The 23,249-nt window shown below is 40.2% G+C and overlaps 2 protein-coding genes across 6 annotated transcripts; one reads left to right on the top strand and one right to left on the bottom strand.

The window, feature by feature from the left end:
• Positions 1 to 253: 253 nt before the first annotated feature.
• cbx7a (chromobox homolog 7a) lies at positions 254 to 6,060 on the bottom strand. Of its 2 annotated transcripts, XM_079888824.1 has the most exons (7): positions 5,722 to 6,060; positions 4,599 to 4,642; positions 3,504 to 3,546; positions 3,233 to 3,298; positions 3,048 to 3,114; positions 2,500 to 2,848; positions 254 to 1,569 (listed from the first exon to the last, which is right to left on the bottom strand). In XM_079888824.1, the coding sequence occupies exons 3-7, from the start codon at positions 3,515 to 3,517 to the stop codon at positions 971 to 973; spliced, it is 1,095 nt and encodes a 364-aa protein (XP_079744950.1). In that variant the 5' UTR covers positions 3,518 to 3,546; positions 4,599 to 4,642; positions 5,722 to 6,060; the 3' UTR covers positions 254 to 970. The 2 variants fall into 2 exon arrangements, with proteins under 2 accessions (XP_079744950.1, XP_079744949.1); XM_079888823.1 differs by lacking the exon at positions 3,504 to 3,546.
• Positions 4,679 to 19,617, top strand: desi1a (desumoylating isopeptidase 1a). Of its 4 annotated transcripts, none has more exons than XM_079888845.1 (6): positions 4,679 to 4,869; positions 17,382 to 17,403; positions 17,637 to 17,706; positions 17,990 to 18,099; positions 18,273 to 18,395; positions 18,965 to 19,617. In XM_079888845.1, exons 1-6 carry the CDS (start codon positions 4,782 to 4,784, stop codon positions 19,056 to 19,058), a joined length of 507 nt encoding a protein of 168 aa, XP_079744971.1. In that variant the 5' UTR covers positions 4,679 to 4,781; the 3' UTR covers positions 19,059 to 19,617. The 4 variants fall into 4 exon arrangements, with proteins under 4 accessions (XP_079744971.1, XP_079744974.1, XP_079744972.1 ...); XM_079888848.1 differs by having other exon boundaries at positions 4,829 to 4,869; positions 17,959 to 18,099; XM_079888846.1 differs by lacking the exon at positions 4,679 to 4,869 and adding an exon at positions 16,083 to 16,444.
• Positions 19,618 to 23,249: the final 3,632 nt, after the last annotated feature.

The raw sequence follows: 23,249 nt of genomic DNA, 5'->3' as shown, positions 1-23,249 counted from the left end.
TTAATATTAATTGGATTTGATGAAAGCTGCCTCGCCATAAAAAAAAAGAAGCAGATTTAAGTCTCATTATTGGGACTATTTCTTGTAATTGCGACTTTTTTCTCATAACTTTGACTTTTGCAATGGCAACTTATTTGACCGTAATTGCAACTTTGTTTCAGGACTTGATTGCATATTCTGCAACTGTATATCTATCTCACAATGTGACAATTTTTTACTGAACACCAAAGAGTTTTACTCGCAAATGAAATAAAACCACCCACAACTTTTATTTTTCCATTTATTTGCTGTAAATACAAGCAAAAAACAGTGTAGTTGTCATACGTGAGAGCAACAACAGAGCTGACAAGCCATGTTCAACTATCACGACCAAAACATGTAATTTAGGCTCGGCTTTGATTTCTGCCATGCTAAAAGCACACCTAAAGCACATGTGTTCAAATGAACAGGATCTACCCCTACAAAAGCGCCCACTGTAGCAGTTGTGAATGTAAACCAATACTGTCTCTTTAAAAATGCACAAAGGCCTCCGAACAGAGTGAAGAGAGCTCAGGCGCAGATATGGAAACAAAGCCAAGTGGCCTTTCCTTTTCCCACCTGGTTGGTTACAGGACAAAAGAGGCGATGTAACAGTAGTTATATCTTCGATTGGGAACTTAAAAACAGTTTCTTCTCTTAGTGAGAGCAATGACTGCTGCTGATGGAAAAGTAGTGGTACAGATATAAAGGTTTGCTTTACATGCTTAAAGTCTTCGGATACAGCATAACTGAACATAATCAGAAATGTCGTCCTTCAACGATTATTTTACCACAACGACACAAGGACAAACTGAAGAGAAAAATGCCTTGTTGGTGTTCTTACCTTGCTTAGACAATATCTGCTTCTACTGTGAACTGTTATTCACTTGGCCCTGACTACATGTACATAACTCTGACTATTGTAATGTTGTTCTTGGGTCCCTTTATCAGTTTAGACCTCAAGCCGACAGCTGCTGAAGAAGCCTTCTGCAGTCATGGCCTCTTTAAAGGTCACGGTCAAGGAGTTTATCGTCACCTGAGTCACAATGACTTTCTCAGGATACACTGTGGTGGTGGTGGAGGAAGCATGTGATTGGTCAACTGGAACCTGTAATGTTGTTGTGCATTCTGCTGTGACGTCAGCATCTATGCTTTCCTTTTCTTTGGCCTCTAAACTATCTACCTCACCTGTTTCTCTAACCTCTTCCTGTCCACATCTAGCGCTCAAATGTACCTCGATAACCGAAGGTCTGTTCTGTACTTTGTCAAACACACCTTTCTCGACTTCTGACTTGGGACTGTTGTGTAGTGATTGGTCAGTGTTTGTTGTGTCATGTGATACCCGTACAGAGTCCTCACCCCCTGCAGTGCCTGGCTCGTTCTTTTGTGTGTCGGAGATTGTACTGTTGTCTGTTGCTTCGAAAACTGGACAGGTGTCCTCGCTTGGCTTCTCAGCATAGTCAAAAATGGAAGAGCAGTTCTCAGTTTCTTGGATGGTAATTACAGATTCCTGTTCTGTGGAAGAGCTGTACACCTCAGACATCTCTTTACCTGGCAGGAAAACGACAGAAACTCAGAATAAACTTTCAAGGAACGGTTAATGTACAACTGAATGTTTTGTCATTATTTAGTCATCGTTAGACATGTCGAAGACATTTGACTTTTTCGTGTTGCCTCAAGATAAGTCATTCTAGGTTTGATGTCAATGATCTTCACAGACCTGACAAAACCTGGCGTGATGCATATTTAACAGCAGGTTTGAATGCTATTGCAGAGGGGAAGATTTTCAATGAATAACAAATAAAAATAAAAAAACTTCTTAATTCCTCACACAAGTCTACAGTATAACTTCAGAAGAATTGGAATATAGTGCACGAGTCGAATGGACTACCTCGTAAAATGAGTTATTTTGTAAAATAAGGGGCAAACTGACCTGGGTTGTGTTTCTGAAAAGCTTTGTAAAGCCACACAATCTACTTAGGCTTAAGTTTTTGGCACACATATAGACTGTTTTCACATCGATGATTGATCACAAGACATGTTCAACGTGACTGTCAACAAACCTGACGCAACCTTGTGTCTTAAGATTTTGAAATCTTGCAAGTTGAAATTTACTTGAGTTATGAGTGCTATGACGGAGGTTTTAATAGATTTTCAGCTATTTAAATGAGTTTGTTCTTCACACGAAAGGTGAAATGGCTTCAGAAGATTTTAAATGCACCGCACCGCACTGCTTTTACTATATGTTTATGGTTTGACGGCTTATTTATACCTTGCAGGTTTGGAATAAGATTATACTTTGTCATTTTTGGGTGAACTACTTCACGGTTCTCTAAATCACATCAAACATGTGTTAGCTAGTTGTCACTGTGATTCAGAAATTCTGGCAATATTTTTCAGAATGGCCCTCATGACCCCTGAATATGTTGCATGCAGTGTATCTTAGCAACAGTTGCTGTATCGATGCCACACAACACCTACCACTTGGAATGTCCTGGTGCACTTCTGTTGTGTTTTCTTCATTTTTTTCCATCTTCTTGACCCTTTTCTTCTCATCTTCCTCGTCTCCATTCCACTCTTTCTCTGCAGATTCTTTCGCAGGAAGTGGATGTCTGGTTGGTTGCTGGGATAGTTTGAAGTCATCCATGAGTTTGGACCTGCACTGCCTGTTCTTGCGTATTTCTATACGGCGGTAGCCAACACCTTCTCTATAGCGCCGTCCATTCTGGTCTATTTCTGTCCCCGTGGAACGGGTGAGTGACAGGCGGATTCTCGGGCTGGGTTTATCTGGAAGCTTGTGTGCACTTCGTAGGTCCATTGGGTAGATGTTCTGTTTGGAGGGTTTGATTATGCACAAACACACAAAATACAGATACTCTAGCAGTTCTGGGATACTCAAGTACATCAGATTTATTTTATTATATGTATCAGATTTTGTGCATTATGGTTAAAAAAAGTTCATAATCACTTAAATTTCATATGAACTGCAACTGAACTTAATAATGATAAATAATGAAGCTAACTCATACCCGCAGGATAACTCGACGTGGTCTCAGGCCTTTCCTCTTATAAGCCAGAGCTCTGTCCTTCTCCTCTCTGTTAGAAAGAGAGAGATAAACTAAGGAATGGGGAGATGGAAAGGAAAGAACATCCCGTTGCTTCTAGCCTATTCATTTCCACATCAGTAACTGAAGGTTTCCAGAGTGTGACTTACTTTTCTTCGTAGGCGAGGACCAGACGAGGGTCCAATATGTTGTCCTCTGGTTCCCAGGTGCTGTACCTGACATTCACACAAACAGTTCCAAACAAATCATTGGAGAAGAACATGACCGAAACAGTTTAAAGCACAGATTATTATTTTTTGCCCCGGAGTTAAAGTATAAAATCTACAGTAATTTTCATCTGAAATGTTCATTTGAATAGTTCAGGGCTACTTTTTAATTGAAAAAATGTTCTTGTAAATGAAATTAATTTATTCTTATTACTTTAAACACAGCATCCCATTGTCTTCTCTTGTGTGATATCCTCCTGAGAACCAGAAAGAAATGTTTTGTGAATTTTGTCACACTGTTTAGAGCACAACAAACAAATGGAATAAAAACTTTTTTTAAATTTTTTTAATTTTATTCCTGTTATTCTGTGTCCTCTGTAGAGGACACCAGGATCCATTTATTTAAAAAAAAAAAAAAATTTAAAGACATGAATAGGAAATTTTTCATTCACCAATCAACTTTTTATCCAGTTTTTATCCAAACGTTGTATAAAGATGATTCTCAACTATGTTATGAAAGATATAACAGAATTATTTGATATACTGTACCATTTTACTTTATGCAATATGCATGTAAACATGGCCACAAATGCCATTCCCATTCTATGCAATGCATCTGTACACTGTATCTAATTTGCATATTAATAGGCTCTTGGGGCAACATGTATTGAAAAAAGTGGTGTAATAATGGGAGTGATAAGAATCTCTCATATTTCATAAGAATATTGATATATAATATCTTTCTCTATTCACTTGTTGTGTCTCCTTAAATGCCTGATATGTCATGATGTAAGTTCCGGTGTCCTCTACAGTAAAATCCAGTTATTTATTTATTTATTTTTGTTGAAATGACCAGGACATGTTCTTGACAAGTTTCGAGAGATTCAGCCATAAAATATGTCACATGAGAGAAAATAATGTGATGCTGTGTTTTCTAATTTTTAATTTAATAACATATAAAGTCAGAAATGCGAGATATAAACTTTATTCTGATTTTTTTTTCTGCACAAGTTTTTTAATTACGAGTTTAAATAATAATTTTAATTACGAGTTAACGGATATAATTTCGTAATTGCAAGAAAAAAGTTAATTGTGAGATATAAACTCCCAGTTATGAGAGATGCAATTCTGAGAAAAAAAAAGTCAGAATTGTGAGATAAAAAGTTGCAATTATTTTTTTTAATTCCATAGTGAAAAAACAAGCTTCCATAGAAATGTGACCTTGACATGGTGTTGTGGGATTCACCCACATATTGTGACAGTTCTAGGTCATATAGTCTTGGATAAAACTACTAATATGAGAACTTACTTAGGCGACCATCCTTGCCACTTTAAGAGATATTCCACATTTCCCTGAAGTAAGAGAAAGAACGAAAAGGAGTCACTTTCACTTTAAAAGTTCAGAGGGAGACATACGTCACCATTATATTCCCAACAAATCCATGATACAAACATCCCACAGATTTTGAAAAAGCATGCCTGTATCTTTAAGATGTCAACACTCAGTAGTATTTTGACACGGGAGATTATGCAGGATGAAAACGGCGCTGCACTCGCTACTGCGGTGATGTCACAGAGGGGTGAGTGAGTTCCATTTAAAAAGAACAGCGAGTTTAGGGAACATTCATGGGATGGAAATAGGTGGGGCCATGGAAACGCGTAAACAACTCGTTTCATGCAACGTGTGGAGCGACGAAGGTCTTTCCCCCGTCATGCTCGAGAGTACGAAACGAAACCCGCGTGCACATAGAGCGTTAGTCATCATCACCATCACTAGCTATTACTGTACATTACAACATCTGGCTGTATACTACACACACACACACAATAATAAATAAATAACATTCACACCTACCAAAGAGATACTTGCTCGTGCGTGATCTATTAATAAACATGACCTAGCCTATTTTATTTATCACTATTTAAATATCTTTAATCTGGTTTATTCTGCAGTTGGTCTTAACTGGTCCGATTATTTTGACAACTGCGCGGATGTTACACGCATCATCATTGACCCTGCACCCGTATAAAAATAAACTGCGTAGCTACAAAACACGGCGATTTTCCGAGCGAAACGCGCATTGATGGCGATGATGATGACACGCGCGCTGTTCTCACACACCCCCCTCCATCTATAGCGCTCGCAATTCAAGCGCGAGGCGTTATAAAAATTCACAAACTTTGGAGAATAACATACAAGTTACCGCACTGTTTTGCACACCAGAAGTCATGCAACGAAAAAGTTCCGAAATGTTACGCAAGCTTAGGTGTTATTCACTCGTGAGTCATTTCAGAACTGACAATAGAAGAAACTGTGGGGACTTTGCGGGGTATTAATCATTTCAAAACAGAAAGTAAATATGCTTGCAGAATAAAATGTATTAAAGCAACTGAACATAAATGCATTTCCCCACGCACAGCAACGTCCTTACCTTTCTTATCCTCTTCTTCGTTATTGCCTCCACAGCAAACACTTGCTCTCCTATTGATGACAGCTCCATGTTAATGAGATCATCCAGTGCAGCAAATATAGTTTCTGATCTCTCCCGTTTTTCCTCCTCAGGGGATAAAATGTCGCTTAACTCTACTGCGTAGACTCTGAGAGTGTTTTTATTTTTTTTATTTTTTTAGGATTTAAACCCACTGCTACTCTTGGTGCACCATCAGGTCTGCCGCTGTTCCAGCTCTATCCGAGTTTTAAAATCTGCGACACATGTACGCGCTGTCTTGGCGCGTGCACGCTCTACGCGCTCGCGCCCACCCACTTCTCCGTCTATGGCAAGCAGTGTTAACATTTATCTAACATAACATGCAACTATTTTTGTTATATTTTACTATTTAAAAAGTCATATTCATTAGTTAGCATGTATTTCTTGTTACTAGTTCAACTATCCAAGTTGTTATTAGATAAAACACGTACTAGAAAGATTAAAAATGTTTACTAACAACTAATATATGCCTACACACTAGTGTCTAATAAAGGTACTAGAGTTCATTCAACTGGGAAACATAATAAATATATCTAAATATTTACCAATAACTAAAAACTATATTTACCAACCCTACCTAGTTACTAATTCAACTGAACGAGGTACCAGAAAAAATTGGTGTATATAATTAACGTCTGAACCACAGATCCCCATAAGAATAGGGTGACCATACGTCCTCTTTTTCCAGGACATGTCTGGTCGGGATTTTGAGATCGCCCAAAATATCCGGGATTCGGCTTTTGCTTTCTCGTCGCCATTCATTTTGTTTACATGCACACCTTTTGATTCAATAGGACTGAATTAATTCCGATTGGTGAATCTGAATGTAGTGTTTACATGAACGCTAAACAAGTGATCGGTTGATGTGCGTTTTAGCATTGCTAAGAAAATTCCTGTGTTTTCATCTCGATCGGGATCCATGTGAAGCAGAATGCATGACCTGCAAAGCTGGCACGTACGTGTCAGTGTCAAATAATGTAATAATGTAAACATAATGAATGGTGACTGTAGAAAGCAAAAGCCGAATCCCGGGCATTTTGGGCGATCTCGAAATCCTGGCCAGACATGTCCTGGTTAAACAGGACGTATGGTCACCCTATAAGAAGCAATAGCAAAAATGTGCATTTTATTACCAATAACAATATGGTTATTTGACACTATTGGAATAAGGAAAATAGTAGCCTACTACATTACATTTATGCATTCTGAAGAACAGCTTACATTTTATGTAATTTTAACTAGGAAACAAAAACAAGTAATATAATAGTTTAGTTTTAAAGGGTTAGTTCACCCAAAAAAAAAAAAAAAAAAGAAGTTATACTCACCCTCATGTCGTTACAAATTTTGTTCATCTTCAAAAGACAAATTAAGATATTTTAAATAAATGATCCTTTGTTGCTTCAAAAAGTTCATTAAGAGATTGTAAAACTAATCCATATGAATTGAGTGATTTAGTCAAAATTTGGTCAAAAATTTAAGAATGTGAATGTGTGAACCTTGAAATGCAATGTAAGTCGCTTTGGATAAAAGTGTCTGGCAAATGCGTAAATGTAAAATTTTCTGAAGAGACTTGATCACTTTATAAAATGAACAGATTGAATTTAGGTTTTTATTCATATATAAACATTGATCAGTGAACATAATCAGAAGCTCAGTCGTATTTATTGGCACGTGAGAACAAACCTCACTTGTTCTTGCTGAAGCTCAAACATGTTGCATAACACAAGTATGAACCTCATTGGTTCTTGCAGAAGCTCAAACGTGCTGCGTAACACGAGAACGAACCTCATTGGTTCTTGCAGAAGCTCAAACGTGCTGCGTAACACGAGAATGAACCTCATTGGCTCTTGCAGAAGCTCAAACGTGCTGCGTAACACGAGAATGAACCTCATTGGCTCTTGCAGAAGCTCAAATGTCCTGCGTAACACAAGAACGAATCTCATTGGTTCTTGCAAAAGCTCAAATGTCCTGCGTAACACAAGAACGAACCTCATTGGTTCTTGCAGAAGCTCAAACGTGCTGCGTAACACGAGAAGGAACCTCATTGGTTCTTGCAGAAGCTCAAACGTGCTGCGTAACACGAGAACGAACCTCATTGGCTCTTGCAGAAGCTCAAACGTGCTGCGTAACACGAGAACGAACCTCATTGGTTCTTGCAGAAGCTCAAATGTCCTGCGTAACACGAGAACGAAACTCATTGGTTCTTGCAGAAGCTCAAATGTCCTGCGTAACACGAGAACGAACCTCATTGGTTCTTGCAGAAGCTCAAACGTGCTGCGTAACACGAGAACGAAACTCATTGGTTCTTGCAGAAGCTCAAATGTCCTGCGTAACACGAGAACGAACCTCATTGGTTCTTGCAGAAGCTCGAACGTGCTGCGTAACACGAGAACGAACCTCATTGGTTCTTGCAGAAGCTCAAATGTCCTGCGTAACACGAGAACGAACCTCATTGGTTCTTGCAGAAGCTCGAACGTGCTGCGTAACACGAGAAGGAACCTCATTGGTTCTTGCAGAAGCTCAAACGTGCTGCGTAACACGAGAACGAACCTCATTGGTTCTTGCAGAAGCTCAAACGTGCTGCGTAACACGAGAACGAACCTCATTGGTTCTTGCAGAAGCTCAAATGTCCTGCGTAACACGAGAACGAACCTCATTGGTTCTTGCAGAAGCTCAAACGTGCTGCGTAACATGAGAACGAACCTCATTGGTTCTTGCAGAAGCTCAAATGTCCTGCGTAACACGAGAACGAACCTCATTGGTTCTTGCAGAAGCTCAAACGTGCTGCGTAACACGAGAACGAACCTCATTGGTTCTTGCAGAAGCTCAAATGTCCTGCGTAACACGAGAACGAACCTCATTGGTTCTTGCAGAAGCTCGAACGTGCTGCGTAACACGAGAAGGAACCTCATTGGTTCTTGCAGAAGCTCAAACGTGCTGCGTAACACGAGAACGAACCTCATTGGCTCTTGCAGAAGCTCAAATGTCCTGCGTAACACGAGAACGAACCTCATTGGTTCTTGCAGAAGCTCAAACGTGTTGCGTAACATGAGAACGAACCTCATTGGCTCTTGCAGAAGCTCAAATGTCCTGCGTAACACGAGAACGAACCTCATTGGTTCTTGCAGAAGCTCAAACGTGCTGCGTAACATGAGAACGAACCTCATTGGTTCTTGCAGAAGCTCAAATGTCCTGCGTAACACGAGAACGAACCTCATTGGTTCTTGCAGAAGCTCAAACGTGCTGCGTAACATGAGAACGAACCTCATTGGTTCTTGCAGAAGCTCAAATGTCCTGCGTAACACGAGAACGAACCTCATTGGTTCTTGCAGAAGCTCAAACGTGCTGCGTAACACGAGAATGAACCTCATTGGTTCTTGCAGAAGCTCAAACGTGCTGCGTAACACGAGAATGAACCTCAATGGTTCTTGCAGAAGCTCAAACGTGCTGCGTAACACGAGAACGAAACTCATTGGTTCTTGCAGAAGCTCAAACGTGCTGCGTAACACGAGAACGAACCTCATTGGTTCTTGCAGAAGCTCAAACGTGCTGCGTAACTCGAGAATGAACCTCAATGGTTCTTGCAGAAGCTCAAATGTCCTGCGTAACACGAGAACGAACCTCATTGGTTCTTGCAGAAGCTCAAACGTGCTGCGTAACACGAGAACGAACCTCATTGGTTCTTGAAGAAGCTCAAACTTGCTGCGTAACACGAGAACGAACCTCATTGGTTCTTGCAGAAGCTCAAATGTCCTGCGTAACACGAGAACGAACCTCATTGGCTCTTGCAGAAGCTCAAACGTGCTGCGTAACACGAGAAGGAACCTCATTGGTTCTTGCAGAAGCTCAAACGTGCTGCGTAACACGAGAACGAACCTCATTGGCTCTTGCAGAAGCTCAAACATGCTGCGTATCACGAGAATGAACCTCATTGGTTCTTGCAGAAGCTCAAACGTGCTGCGTAACACGAGAAGGAACCTCATTGGTTCTTGCAGAAGCTCAAACGTGCTGCGTAACACGAGAACGAACCTCATTGGCTCTTGCAGAAGCTCAAACGTGCTGCGTATCACGAGAATGAACCTCATTGGTTCTTGCAGAAGCTCAAATGTGCTGCGTAACACGAGAACGAACCTCATTGGTTCTTGCAGAAGCTCAAACGTGCTGCGTAACACGAGAATGAACCTCATTGGCTCTTGCAGAAGCTCAAACGTGCTGCGTAACACGAGAACAAACCTCATTGGTTCTTGCAGAAGCTCAAACGTGCTGCGTAACACAAGAACGAATCTCATTGGTTCTTGCAGAAGCTCAAACGTGCTGTGTAACACGAGAACAAACCTCATTGGTTCTTGCAGAAGCTCAAATGTCCTGTGTATCACGAGAATGAACCTCATTGGCTCTTGCAGAAGCTCAAACGTGCTGCGTAACACAAGAACGAATCTCATTGGTTCTTGCAGAAGCTCAAACGTGCTGCGTAACACGAGAACGAACCTCATTGGTTCTTGCAGAAGCTCAAACGTGCTGCGTAACACGAGAACAAACCTCATTGGTTCTTGCAGAAGCTCAAATGTCCTGCGTATCACGAGAATGAACCTCATTGGCTCTTGCAGAAGCTCAAACGTGCTGCGTAACACGAGAATGAACCTCATTGGCTCTTGCAGAAGCTCAAACGTGCTGCGTAACACGAGAACAAACCTCATTGGTTCTTGCAGAAGCTCAAACGTGCTGCGTAACACAAGAACGAATCTCATTGGTTCTTGCAGAAGCTCAAACGTGCTGTGTAACACGAGAACAAACCTCATTGGTTCTTGCAGAAGCTCAAATGTCCTGCGTATCACGAGAATGAACCTCATTGGCTCTTGCAGAAGCTCAAACGTGCTGCGTAACACAAGAACGAATCTCATTGGTTCTTGCAGAAGCTCAAACGTGCTGCGTATCACGAGAATGAACCTCATTGGTTCTTGCAGAAGCTCAAACGTGCTGCGTAACACGAGAACAAACCTCATTGGTTCTTGCAGAAGCTCAAATGTCCTGCGTATCACGAGAATGAACCTCATTGGCTCTTGCAGAAGCTCAAACGTGCTGCGTAACACAAGAACGAATCTCATTGGTTCTTGCAGAAGCTCAAACGTGCAGCGTATCACGAGAACGAATCTCATTGGTTCTTGCAGAAGCTCAAATGTGCTGCGTAACACGAGAACAAACCTCATTGGTTCTTGCAGAAGCTCAAATGTCCTGCGTATCACGAGAATGAACCTCATTGGCTCTTGCAGAAGCTCAAACGTGCTGCGTAACACAAGAACGAATCTCATTGGTTCTTGCAGAAGCTCAAACGTGCAGCGTATCACGAGAACGAATCTCATTGGTTCTTGCAGAAGCTCAAACGTGCTGCGTAACACGAGAACAAACCTCATTGGTTCTTGCAGAAGCTCAAATGTCCTGCGTATCACGAGAATGAACCTCATTGGCTCTTGCAGAAGCTCAAACGTGCTGCGTAACACAAGAACGAATCTCATTGGTTCTTGCAGAAGCTCAAACGTGCTGCGTAACACGAGAATGAACCTCATTGGCTCTTGCAGAAGCTCAAACGTGCTGCGTAACACGAGAACGAACCTCATTGGTTCTTGCAGAAGCTCAAATGTCCTGCGTATCACGAGAATGAACCTCATTGGCTCTTGCAGAAGCTCAAACGTGCAGCGTATCACGAGAATGAACCTCATTGGCTCTTGCAGAAGCTCAAACGTGCTGCGTAACACGAGAACGAACCTCATTGGTTCTTGCAGAAGCTCAAATGTGCAGCGTATCACGAGAATGAACCTCATTGGTTCTTGCAGAAGCTCAAACGTGCTGCGTATCACGAGAATGAACCTCATTGGTTCTTGCAGAAGCTCAAATGTCCTGCGTATCACGAGAATGAACCTCATTGGCTCTTGCTGAAGCTCAAACGTGCTGCGTAACACGAGAACGAACCTCATTGGTTCTTGCTGAAGCTCAAACGTGCTGCGTAACACGAGAACTAACCTCATTGGTTCTTGCTGAAGCTCAAACGTGCTGCGTAACACGAGAATGAACCTCATTGGCTCTTGCTGAAGCTCAAACGTGCTGCGTATCACGAGAATGAACCTCATTGGTTCTTGCAGAAGCTCAAACGTGCTGCGTAACACGAGAATGAACCTCATTGGTTCTTGCTGAAGCTCAAACGTGCTGCGTAACACGAGAATGAACCTCATTGGCTCTTGCTGAAGCTCAAACGTGCTGCGTATCACGAGAATGAACCTCATTGGTTCTTGCAGAAGCTCAAACGTGCAGCGTATCACGAGAATGAAACTCATTGGCTCTTGCTGAAGCTCAAACGTGCTGCGTAACACGAGAACGAACCTCATTGGTTCTTGCTGAAGCTCAAATGTCCTGCGTATCACGAGAATGAACCTCATTGGTTCTTGCAGAAGCTCAAACGTGCAGCGTATCACGAGAATGAACCTCATTGGCTCTTGCTGAAGCTCAAACGTGCTGCGTAACACGAGAACGAACCTCATTGGTTCTTGCAGAAGCTCAAACGTGCAGCGTATCACGAGAATGAACCTCATTGGCTCTTGCTGAAGCTCAAACCTGCTGCGTAACACGAGAACGAACCTCATTGGTTCTTGCTGAAGCTCAAACGTGCTGCGTAACACGAGAATGAACCTCATTGGCTCTTGCTGAAGCTCAAACGTGCTGCGTAACACGAGAACGAACCTCATTGGCTCTTGCTGAAGCTCAAACGTGCTGCGTAACACGAGAACGAACCTCATTGGTTCTTGCAGAAGCTCAAACGTGCTGCGTAACACGAGAATGAACCTCATTGGTTCTTGCAGAAGCTCAAACGTGCAGCGTATCACGAGAATGAACCTCATTGGCTCTTGCTGAAGCTCAAACGTGCTGCGTAACACGAGAACGAACCTCATTGGTTCTTGCTGAAGCTCAAACGTGCTGCGTAACACGAGAATGAACCTCATTGGTTCTTGCTGAAGCTCAAACGTGCTGCGTAACAGAGAATGAACCTAGGGCTGTCCCGATATAGGAATTTCCCTTGCGGTAATTTTTAGTGGCTCATTAGCGTGATATGCAGTATTATCACCATTTATTTATTTATTTATAAATACGTTTTACGTTGTGGTCAGCAGGCACGAAAACGAGGACATAAGTAACCAATAAAACCGAAACTAGACAGAGCGTTGAAACAGGAAGTGAAGTAAATAGAGAATGTCAAAATATGGGTCCACATAAACCTGACAATAAGCTCGTTAGGCTATTGTTATATGTATAACAGTTAGTTCCGATCATCGAATCTGATTGGACAAGAGGCTTTCTGATTTTATTTCACCAGTAGGCCAACTATCAGTATTGCTCAACTTAGCGTATTCTAGACAGGCTGTCACTTAGCGCAGTTACATTAATACGCCACAAGGTGACAGCAAGGGACCCTTTACTGACAAATGCAGGTAATCGCACGCACTCAGTCGATCTTTCTCATTCACTGTCTGTTTAGGCTTGTTAAGTGCAAATCTATGGAGGCTCTGTATCACCATGGTATATAGTCTTATTATCATTAGGGCTGGGGGGTGGATTCAGATGTTCCAATTTGATTCGATTTCGATTCGCAAGCTCTCAATTCGATTCGATTTTGATTCTTGATTTGATTTTTGATTTCAATTCTAAATTCGATTTTCGATTCGACTCAATGAATATAGATTGATACAAATCCTATATTTATAAAAAAGAACAGTGAACATAGTTTACAAGTGGTAAATTAATAAAAAGAAATTAAGAGCCACAAAACTGTATATTAAACTCTTCTTATTTTAGGATTTTGATGCAAGATGAAAAATTGATGCTGAAAATTGGACAAGTCAGAACAGTCACATGCCTTGATCAAACAGGAGGTTATTTTATGTTTAAGATAAAACAAACATAAAATCTCACAGCATTAGCTGTAACATGGAGGCTGCAAGCATATGAACAGTGTAGGAAAACTAATAGGCTACTGCATGGCTTTTGGGTCATAGATAAATAAATATGATTTGTGGCCTTTAAGAATCGATTTTGAATCGACCACATTTAAAAAAAACAGATTAATCGAAAAATTGATTTTTTTGCCCCAGCCCTAATTATCATTTGTATTATATCAAGTTATTTAACAATACTTGGACGAAGTGCAAAACAAGAAGGGTGTAGCCTTATGAAAAAAGAAAACGCGAATATCGTGGTTGGCTTGTCAGTTACAAGTATTACAATATTGCGGTTATCAGACAGCCCTAAATGAACCTCATTGATTCTCGCAGGTCAAGCAAGCATGCTTAGCTTATATTTACCATATCTGATGTGTGTGTGATGAATGTGGATAAAAGCCTAAATTCAATCTGTTCATCAATTAAAGGAGAAGTTCACTTTTAAAATGAAAATTCTGTCATCATATACTCACCCTCATGTTGTTTCAAAGCTGTATGAATTTCTTTCTTCTGCTGAACAGAAAGGAAGATATTTAGAAGAATATCAGTAACCAGACAGTTTTTGGGTCCCAATGACTTCCATAGTAGGAAAAAAATATACTATGTAAGTCATTGGGACCCAAAAACTGTCTGGTTACTGATATTCTTCTAAATATATTCCTTTCTGTTCAGCAGAAGAAAGAAATTCATACAGCTTTGAAACAACATGAGGGTGAGTATATGATGACAGAATTTTCATTTTAAAAGTGAACTTCTCCTTTAAGCGATAGTGTCTCTTCAGAGAATTTGGACTAAATCACTCAATTCATATGGATTGGTTTTACAATCTCTTTATCAACTTTTTAAAGCATCAAAGTGTTAGCTGTGTAGACTGTCAATGGAGGGACAGAAATATCAGGTTTCATTGAAATAACTTAATTTGTGTTTCGAAAATGACCGAAATTAAGTTTTACAGTTTGGAATGACAAGAGGGTCAGTAAATTATGACAGAATGTTCTTTTTTGGGTGGACTAACGAACAAATGTTAACTTGGCTTGCCAAACTCCATTCGTCCCTTTAGCGCTGCACCGAGCGTGAGTCGCCACGAGAGTTCGCGCGCGCGAGGAGCGCGACTGTTTTTGCCAAGAAATGGAAATGAAAGACGGGAAAAGGTGGTCTCTATCTGAGCGATAAAGACGTATTAGTACGATGAGTCACTTTTGCTATACGAGAATATTGCGGAGGCTGATGTAAAGCCCTGTAAATGGGAACGTGATCTAGCCTACACACACACCTAGAACAGAACGAAAGTAAATAATGTTTTCCGAGAAACACGCTGAATAACACTGATAATTAGTCCTTCCCGAAATCTGCGCCAACAGAATTCCACAGAAAGTTCCGGAATTTTCTAGAGAATTCCAGCGACCCTCATTTACAGTTCTACACCCCCCACACCCCTTGCGTGCTGCTATTACTGTTCTGTAAATTCGACAGAATTTCGCCGATATTCCCCAAAATCCCAACAATGAAAAATGCGAGAAAGTGTAACAGTGAGATTGAAGGATGAATTCAGTAGGCATATTCAACTTATTGGTAGGCTAATTCTCTGTACATACAAGCAAGCATATGAGCCCAGAATATAAACGCAGCGCCCAAAGTTACAGGTAAGCATTTTCCCACAGGAAAACGTTATTAAGACAACGCTTAATGTAGGATATTTTTAACGTGTAACTTGTTTGTGTTGCGTTATTGTATAGCCTACCTGCTTGCCTGTTACAAATAAGTTGTGTGCTGAATTTAGTTATGAATTCGTTAGGTTCCCACACAGGATTTTATTCTCATTATCTGATAGTTCAACTTTTTAAATGTAAAGATGCTCAATAAGATGCATCTCCTTCATATAGGCTAGATAGATAGATAGATAGATAGATAGATAGATAGATTTTTTTATCTTTCGTTGCGAGTTCTTTTGGAGGCTTTGGCTCATCTATTTGATCAGAGAGCAATAGTCAGTTAGAATATACGTAAAATAACGATCGCAGTATAACGATCTGTCAAACACGACCTAGTCTATATCCTACAAACAATAAGAAGTTGTGTAAACTCTGACTTGTCTTCATGAGTCTCATTTTGTAACTCATATGGATGAAGAAATACAGTAGCTTAAGGAAAGAAATAATTTTGATAGAAGTGCCAGTCAATTGACTTTCATAATGGTAAAACCAATTTAAGATAGGCCTAGACACACTGAAATTACAGTTGATTTATTAGTCGGGGGGCATGTGGTTATAATGTCGTGAGGTAATCGCTTGCACATACGATAGATGGCGCTGTCGTGCCGTTGAATTAATGCGCTTCTTCATTGGCGACTTGGAAGGACATAACGTTAGCCTATTTACCTTGGTATCCCTTTGAATGTATTTTTTACTCAAACCCTCCTAATGCCATTGATTCTCAACAAGTCAGATAGCTACAGTATTTCAGAAATTTCAAAACTCAGATATCAGGCTGTCGTGATCATTTGAGAATCTTAAGGCCGTTATAACGCAAGATCTGCAGGATAGCGCAGACACAGGCTAGTCAGCCACATTCAGCCACCATCATCACAAACATGGATCAGCACAACTCGACGTTTGGAGTGCAGCTTTTCATTTATGATCTATCGCGGGGAATGGCCAGACAGCTCAGTCCGATAATGTTGGGTGAGTGATGCAGAATATCTTTACCGCTACATTGGCGAGGGCCGAGACATTTCCAATCCTACCATGAAGAAGGTTTCACTCATACATATTACTTCTATCTTGCTTCGTTGCCTGGTCATCTTCCAATGAGAAATCTTGGCTAATGAATATTAATTAACTATTATGCTAACGTCACTTGTATCCGTCCAACGACGAAGATTCGGGGCCTGATTATTAATGAGGTAATACTGACGTTGCCTTTTTTCCATCCAATGGCGAAGGCTTTGCTTATGAATATTTAAGAGACACCTTCACTGTTCTAGAACATTTCGCGTTACAGCTGATCGATGAAAACACTCTTTTCAACAAAATATCTTATTCACATAACCTTACGAGCCATTTTCAGAGCGAGACCCGTTTATCCGCTTATCTCAGTTATCTTGGATTATTTATAAAAAACAAAAAGAACAAACTGTTTTAGAACACGATGTTCTTTATGGTAATTAATCGTGTCACATGCTGTAAGTTTTCCATATTTTAGATGCCAGCCACGGACCCCCCAAATATGATCATCCCTGTGTGAGGGTCGGGACCACCATCCTAAAATTTATAAGGCATCTGTCTTTTATAAACATATTAATATTATTAAGCTAAAAAAAAATGCAGTTGCACTGTAATGTTATGTATTATTTATTTTTTTGTTTCCTTATTTAATTTGAATCTAATCTAACCTGTTTAATAGATTAATAACGAACTAATAAGTTTTATTTTAATCACATTTTTTAGTTTGAAATCCCATGCTAGTTAAGGTTCATCAGATTGAAAATTATTCTTTAAATGGGTCAAACCATAACAGTACTACTGTTATATTTTAATAATATAAATATAATAAAATCTTAGCATATCTAATATAATTAATATCTAGTCAATGATTTCTAAAACATATTCTTTCTTATAGGAAAACAGCTTGATGGGATTTGGTAAGTGGTTAAGATCCTTTATTTATAAACAAGTTAAATATATAATTATATAATATCTATTTATCTTTTTTTTTTTTTTTAAATTTGAATGTTTTTATGCTTGTGAAGCACTTTGAGCTGCATTTTGTGTATGAAAAGTTTTATACGAATAAATGTTTATTATTATTATTATCTGATATGTTTTATAACATGTTTTAACTATATGCATTTCCTGTTACGTTATGTCAACACAGGCACACATCTATTGTGGTCTACGGAGAGGAATTTTTCTATGGTGGTGCTGGGATCTCTAGTTGCCCACCGGTAAAATCACAACCCATTGCAACGCTTCTCGTACTCAAGATAGGACAAGCGCTTAAACATCGCCATGAAAATACACTCGATCAATGTACTCTATATATTGTGCTGTTTGTGAGATGTTCATGGTCCATGTGGAGCTTTGAATAGCACATCTTCGCACATTGTTTTTGTCCATTTATTTTTGGGTTGTTGAGATTAAATGGCCTTGGTACATAATATTTCTTAAGAGGTGAATTTGTTCTGGGGCGGCTGCAGTATGTGCCATAGTGTGTGCGTGTGTTTACAGGGCGGGACGATGCTCGGACCTCCAGACACAGTGGTGGAACTGGGAAATACAGAGGTGACAGAGGAGATCTTTATGGATTATCTGTCCTCACTTGGAGAGACAACATATAGGTGAGTGTGTGTTTTTGACTGTTGTTTATTACTGAAAATAAAATGAGGGATTCCTTTCTTCCAGTTTAAAGTCCTTATAAAGTATTTTGTTCTGTACAAGCATGTGCTTTTCATGCATTGCTTGCATTCATAAGCCTCTTTTTCTGCTTTGGTATCTATCTCTCTCTCTGCAGTGGTGACAAGTACCGATTGTTTGAACACAACTGTAACACGTTCACTAATGAGGTGGCCCAGTTTCTCACTGGAAATAAAATTCCCTCCTATATCACAGATCTGCCCTCTGAAGTGCTCTCCACGTGAGTATGCTAAACATAAACTCGCTCAGACATGATTTTTAGGGTTGTTTTTATTTCCACTTAATTGGAAAGTGTTTAGTACTACATACAGGGAATAAATAAACATGATTGAGATCGGTCTTTATTGTCAAAAGGGAAATTAATACATAAAAAAATCTCAAAGACACCCTCATGTTGTTCTAAAGATGTATGATTTTTATTCTGTGAAACACAAACAATATTTTGAATAATGTTTTTGTCCATACAATTAAGTCAAAAGATTCCAAAACGACAAATCTCGACACATTAAAAAAAATGTGTATATATTATATATATATATATATATGTGTGTGTGTGTATGTATTCATATTCGGCTTAATTTTCTTCATGGAATTTTTTTTTTTTTTTTGATTTTGTAGTGAAATGTGACCTTGACCATGTTTTTGTGAGATTCTCCCATTTGTGATTGTATAACTGTAAAGTTCTCTCATTTTCAACTGTCACATTTCCAATGCTGAAAATTTATGTAAGAAGATCCATGTTATTTTCACAGTTTTCACAGAACTTCATGCTCTCTCTTTCTCTCTCAGGCCATTTGGTCAGGTGTTGCGGCCAATCCTGGACTCGATACATATCGCCCCTCCAGGCGGAAACGTGATCAACAGCCAAAATAATCATAGCTAGATCAGCTTTGTAATCTCACATAGACACACATGCAATAATTCTCACATAGGCTTGTTTATACACACACATTTGCCCTGTTATAAATGAAGTTGGCTCAAAAATCAACAATTTCTCATCCACATTCACAGTTGCCCACATATTTTGAGAGAGTTTTGCTTAAAGTGTTTCAAGCACAAGGTCTTGGGTCATCCTTCCAGATCACCAATGGTTCATATTTTTCTTGGTTTCTATGGGTTTCATTTTATTATCTATCTTTATTTTGTATTTCTACAACCCACCACATGCAAAGGTCATTTGTTATTTGTTGATGACAATCCAACTTTTTCCCCTCTTGCTAGTTTTGATTAATTTCACATCATTTCATGCTGTTTTCCCCACTAATATGTCTGTTTATAAGTATTAATATTGGTAAGCCAAAAAGTAAAAAGACGTTTTAATTTTATTTATTTATTTTTGTGTGTAAATTTGTGGCAAAGAAGCACATAATATGCAGCTATAATATGACTTGCATTAGTTTTTGCTCTGAACTGAAGATCTTATTGAATGTGACCGAATGGACCATGATACTTGTGGCTCAGATTCAGAGAAATATATATGTATCTGTGCCTTTGTCATGGCAGCTCGGGCACAAGTACTGTAATATTTTTAACATAACTGTAAAGTACAAATTATTTCTACATGTTTTGTTTAAGGTAGATATTGTCCCATCCATTTATTTACCCAGCTAAATGCTTTTATATATGCTTTACGCTTGTTTTATTTTCATGAAAGGAAAGTTTACTGCTGTTGTCAGTGTTATATAGCTAAATGTGTGTATTTATTGTTGGTATTTATTAACATGTTCCTATTTTGAAGCAGTTTATTTATTCGGCACAAGTGACATATGTAACATTCAGAGATGTTTGATGGAAGACTGTACCCTTTTTTATTTTGTTGTTTTCATGCTGTTCTCATTGTCAATGTTGCTGCAAACCCTAAACTGCACTGATTGTTTTGAGCTTTATCCTCATATGTTTTAATGGAAGTCATCTCATTAAAGAACCAGCAATGAGTCTACATAAAGTGCCCTTATGTGTGTTCCTATCCTCATATATATATATATATATTTTGCAATCCAAAAATAGACATAGTACATGTAAGAATGCATATTTTTCCACACATACATTTTAAGCACTACTTAGAAATCAACACATTCACAGTTCTGAATTAATTAACAGAACTGGAGGCTTACTGACAGATGTTTTGAATATTTTTTTCATTAAAGATACAGTATGTAAGATACAGCGCGCAGCCAGCTCCTGGTTTTATGGACTTTACAATTGTCTGCAGGACACATCTTTGGATCAGCCTCTACCGGACGAGTTTGTCCTATCAACCAGGGGTGCGTTTCCCGAAAGCATCGTTAGCCAACTATGGTCGAAATTTCATCGCAATGTCCATTGAACTCTATTGGTAACGACGGAACTTGCGACCATAGTTGGCCAAAGATGCTTTCGGGAAACGCACCCCAGGATAGCTGAAGTTATTACTGCAAGCTGCCCACACTCGCACTTTTTAGCAGGCTGCCCGCCTTGCTCTCTTCGCTATTTTCCCCTGTTCTACAGCTGCCCACATGTCAGATTATTCGTTTATTTCTTTGATGGCTCTCTCTAAACCCACAACGGCTACCCCCAGAGACAACCAGTCGCTTGCGGCGCCCTCATTGCCACTAGGGATTCCCATCCTTACTGCGTGGAGTGAATGGGCCTTAAACACGCCAAAGAGGTTCATGGTCCATGGTGACTGATCAGAGGCGGCAAATTAGAACTAGAAACACACACAGAAGGTCCATGAAAACTAAAACAAACAGAACATAATGGTGACAACACTGTACTTCCTTGAAAATAAATTCCAGCACAGCTACAACAACCATAATGAAATGACCCTTCACAATAGATAATGCTCTACAATGAACTCTGTTAAAGAGCTACATATGGCAAATTATCTTTTCAATAAAATACCTTACTCACCTGTTGAGTAATAAAAACCATCTCCATGTCACTTTTACAACATTTCAAATCCCTCAGTTCTATGACTAAGTGGAGTGGAGAGGCAGTGCTGAAAGCACTAGTGGAAAATCCCTATCGCCTGACCGAGAATCGAATAACAAAGTTGTGACCTCAACTTATGACGTGTCTTCAGCTATAATAACCTCCTAACACGTCAAATCGATCTCTAGATCATTCTCGCGATGCCGAGTGTCCAGAGACTCTGGCGGTCTTACACTTAGTCATAGAACCACAGTTAGGTTCGTAACCAGCATTCTATTTCCTTTCTCTCCAGACCACCAGAGGCAGTGCTGAAAGCACTAGTGGAAGACGAATACCTACTCAGTCTCGAGGAATCCCCTTGCAAAACGTCCGGGCAGGCAGACAGCACTGCAGTGCACACCGCTGGCAAGGGACTCACATTCAATCTGTAAAAACGTGAAAATGTGCAGGCTGAACCCCAAGTTTCTGCAGCTCAAATTTCAGAAAGCGATGCTCCTCTGAACACTGCCGAAGATGTTGCCAAAGCACGTGTAGAATGACAGTGAATAGATGAGGGCACAGACTGCCCCACCGACTCATACGCATGAGAAATTACCTGTGTCACCCAGTGCGCCAGTCTCTGTTTAGAAAGTACATCACCTCTGCGTGCATCACTAAAACAAGAACAATTGATCAGTCTTACGCCAGGCTGCTGTCTTATCAATATAAGCCTTCAAAGACTTAAATCAACACTAAGTAACATTTTTTACCTTAAAATAATGTTTCCAAAATGGTTTCAGTGGTTCATCAAGTCGTAACAGGGTGAAAGGCACTTCTGGATTCGCTTTGCAGCCCTATATCTGCTATAACCGCGCTATGCAAGTTTGCCAAACCGGGTCGTGTTTCTGTAATTCGAACTACAAATTTGACTTGCTTTACGTCAAGCGTTACAATAGTCATTATTTCGTTTTTCTTCGTTTCTGATGTCGCAATACATCATGCTTTCATGAAATCATGCAACATACTCTACCTCAGGGTTCACCAATCTCGGTCCTGGAGGGCCGCTGTCCTGCAGAGTTTAGCTCCAACCAGCTCTAACACACCTGTTTGGAAGTTTCTAGTATGCCTAGTGAGACCTTGATTAGCTGGTTCAGGTGTGTTTAATTGGGGTTGGAGCTAAACTCTGCAGGACAGCGGCCCTCCAGGACCGAGATTGGTGAACCCTGCTCTACCTTGTCTGTGGACAGCGTTCATTCAAAGCCGGTGCTGGATAAACAGCGAGCGTGCGTGCGACGGTAGGCTGCGGGCGGCGGAATTATTTACGACAGCGCTAATGGACAATTCCGCTTCCAACCTATAGGCCGACCGAAGAGGAAAAGTTCCTTAATGTTGCTTTAACTGGACATAGCTCCAACCGTATGTCAGCTTGATCTACTGACAGTGCAGCCAACACAATAGGCTGGTTCATAAATTGTGCTTGGGTAGAAATGCCGGATTGGGCCACAACGAAACACTACTGAATCCACTACTCCAGCGCAAACAGTGGGTACTTACTGATAACGCATGGAGTTCACTCACACGCTTTGCTCTTGTAATGGCCAAAAGAAATGCAGTCTTAAATGACAGCCATTTAATGTCAGACTCTAACATTGGCTCAAATGGGCAGTGACAAGGAATTGAGAACAATACCCAAGTCCCACGTCATACGTCCCTGTGGAGGACAAAGACGATTCACTCCTTTCAAGAAAGCAACAATCAGCCGGTCACAACCAAGTGAAGAGTCACTAAACTCTGATCGGTGAGCTGCTAAAGCCGCCACATACACCTTTAGTGTAGATGTAGAATGCCCAAGTTCCAAAAGATGTTGCAGAAAATCCAAAATGCATCCCACTGAGCAGTGTAATGGATCAAGATAACGGCTAGAACACCAGTCAGAGAACACCTTCCATTTACAAGCATATAACTTTCGCGTCGATGCCGCACGTGCATTCAAAACAGTGTCCCTGGCCCTCTCTGAACACTCCAAGAGAGGCCTGGTGGACCCAATGGCCACAACCACAGTTTAAATCGATCTGGATGTGGGTGCCAAACTCTTCCTTCTAGCTGACTCAGGAGGTCTGGTCTGTTGGGCAGACGACAAGTTGGTCCTATTATCAGTGAAAACAGAGTCTGAAACCATGGC

Source organism: Squalius cephalus, assembly GCF_949319135.1.
Source record: "Squalius cephalus genome assembly, chromosome: 1".
Lineage (NCBI taxonomy): Eukaryota > Metazoa > Chordata > Actinopteri > Cypriniformes > Leuciscidae > Squalius > Squalius cephalus.
This window is presented reverse-complemented; position numbering and strand designations above follow the sequence as displayed.

Excerpts from the sequence above, each read along its gene's own strand:
- desi1a (XM_079888846.1), top strand. The coding sequence starts at position 16,354 with ATGGATCAGCACAACTCGACGTTTGGAGTGCAGCTTTTCATTTATGAT. Across the intron at positions 16,445-17,381 it reads GCTCAGTCCGATAATGTTGG|GAAAACAGCTTGATGGGATT; the intron begins GTGAGTGATGCA and ends TCTTTCTTATAG. Across the intron at positions 17,707-17,989 it reads GGATCTCTAGTTGCCCACCG|GGCGGGACGATGCTCGGACC; the intron begins GTAAAATCACAA and ends GTGTGTTTACAG.
- cbx7a (XM_079888823.1), bottom strand. The coding sequence starts at position 5,790 with ATGGAGCTGTCATCAATAGGAGAGCAAGTGTTTGCTGTGGAGGCAATA. Across the intron at positions 3,115-3,232 it reads GTCCTCGCCTACGAAGAAAA|AGAGGAGAAGGACAGAGCTC; the intron begins GTAAGTCACACT and ends TCTTTCTAACAG. Across the intron at positions 1,570-2,499 it reads GCACCAGGACATTCCAAGTG|GTAAAGAGATGTCTGAGGTG; the intron begins GTAGGTGTTGTG and ends TTTTCCTGCCAG.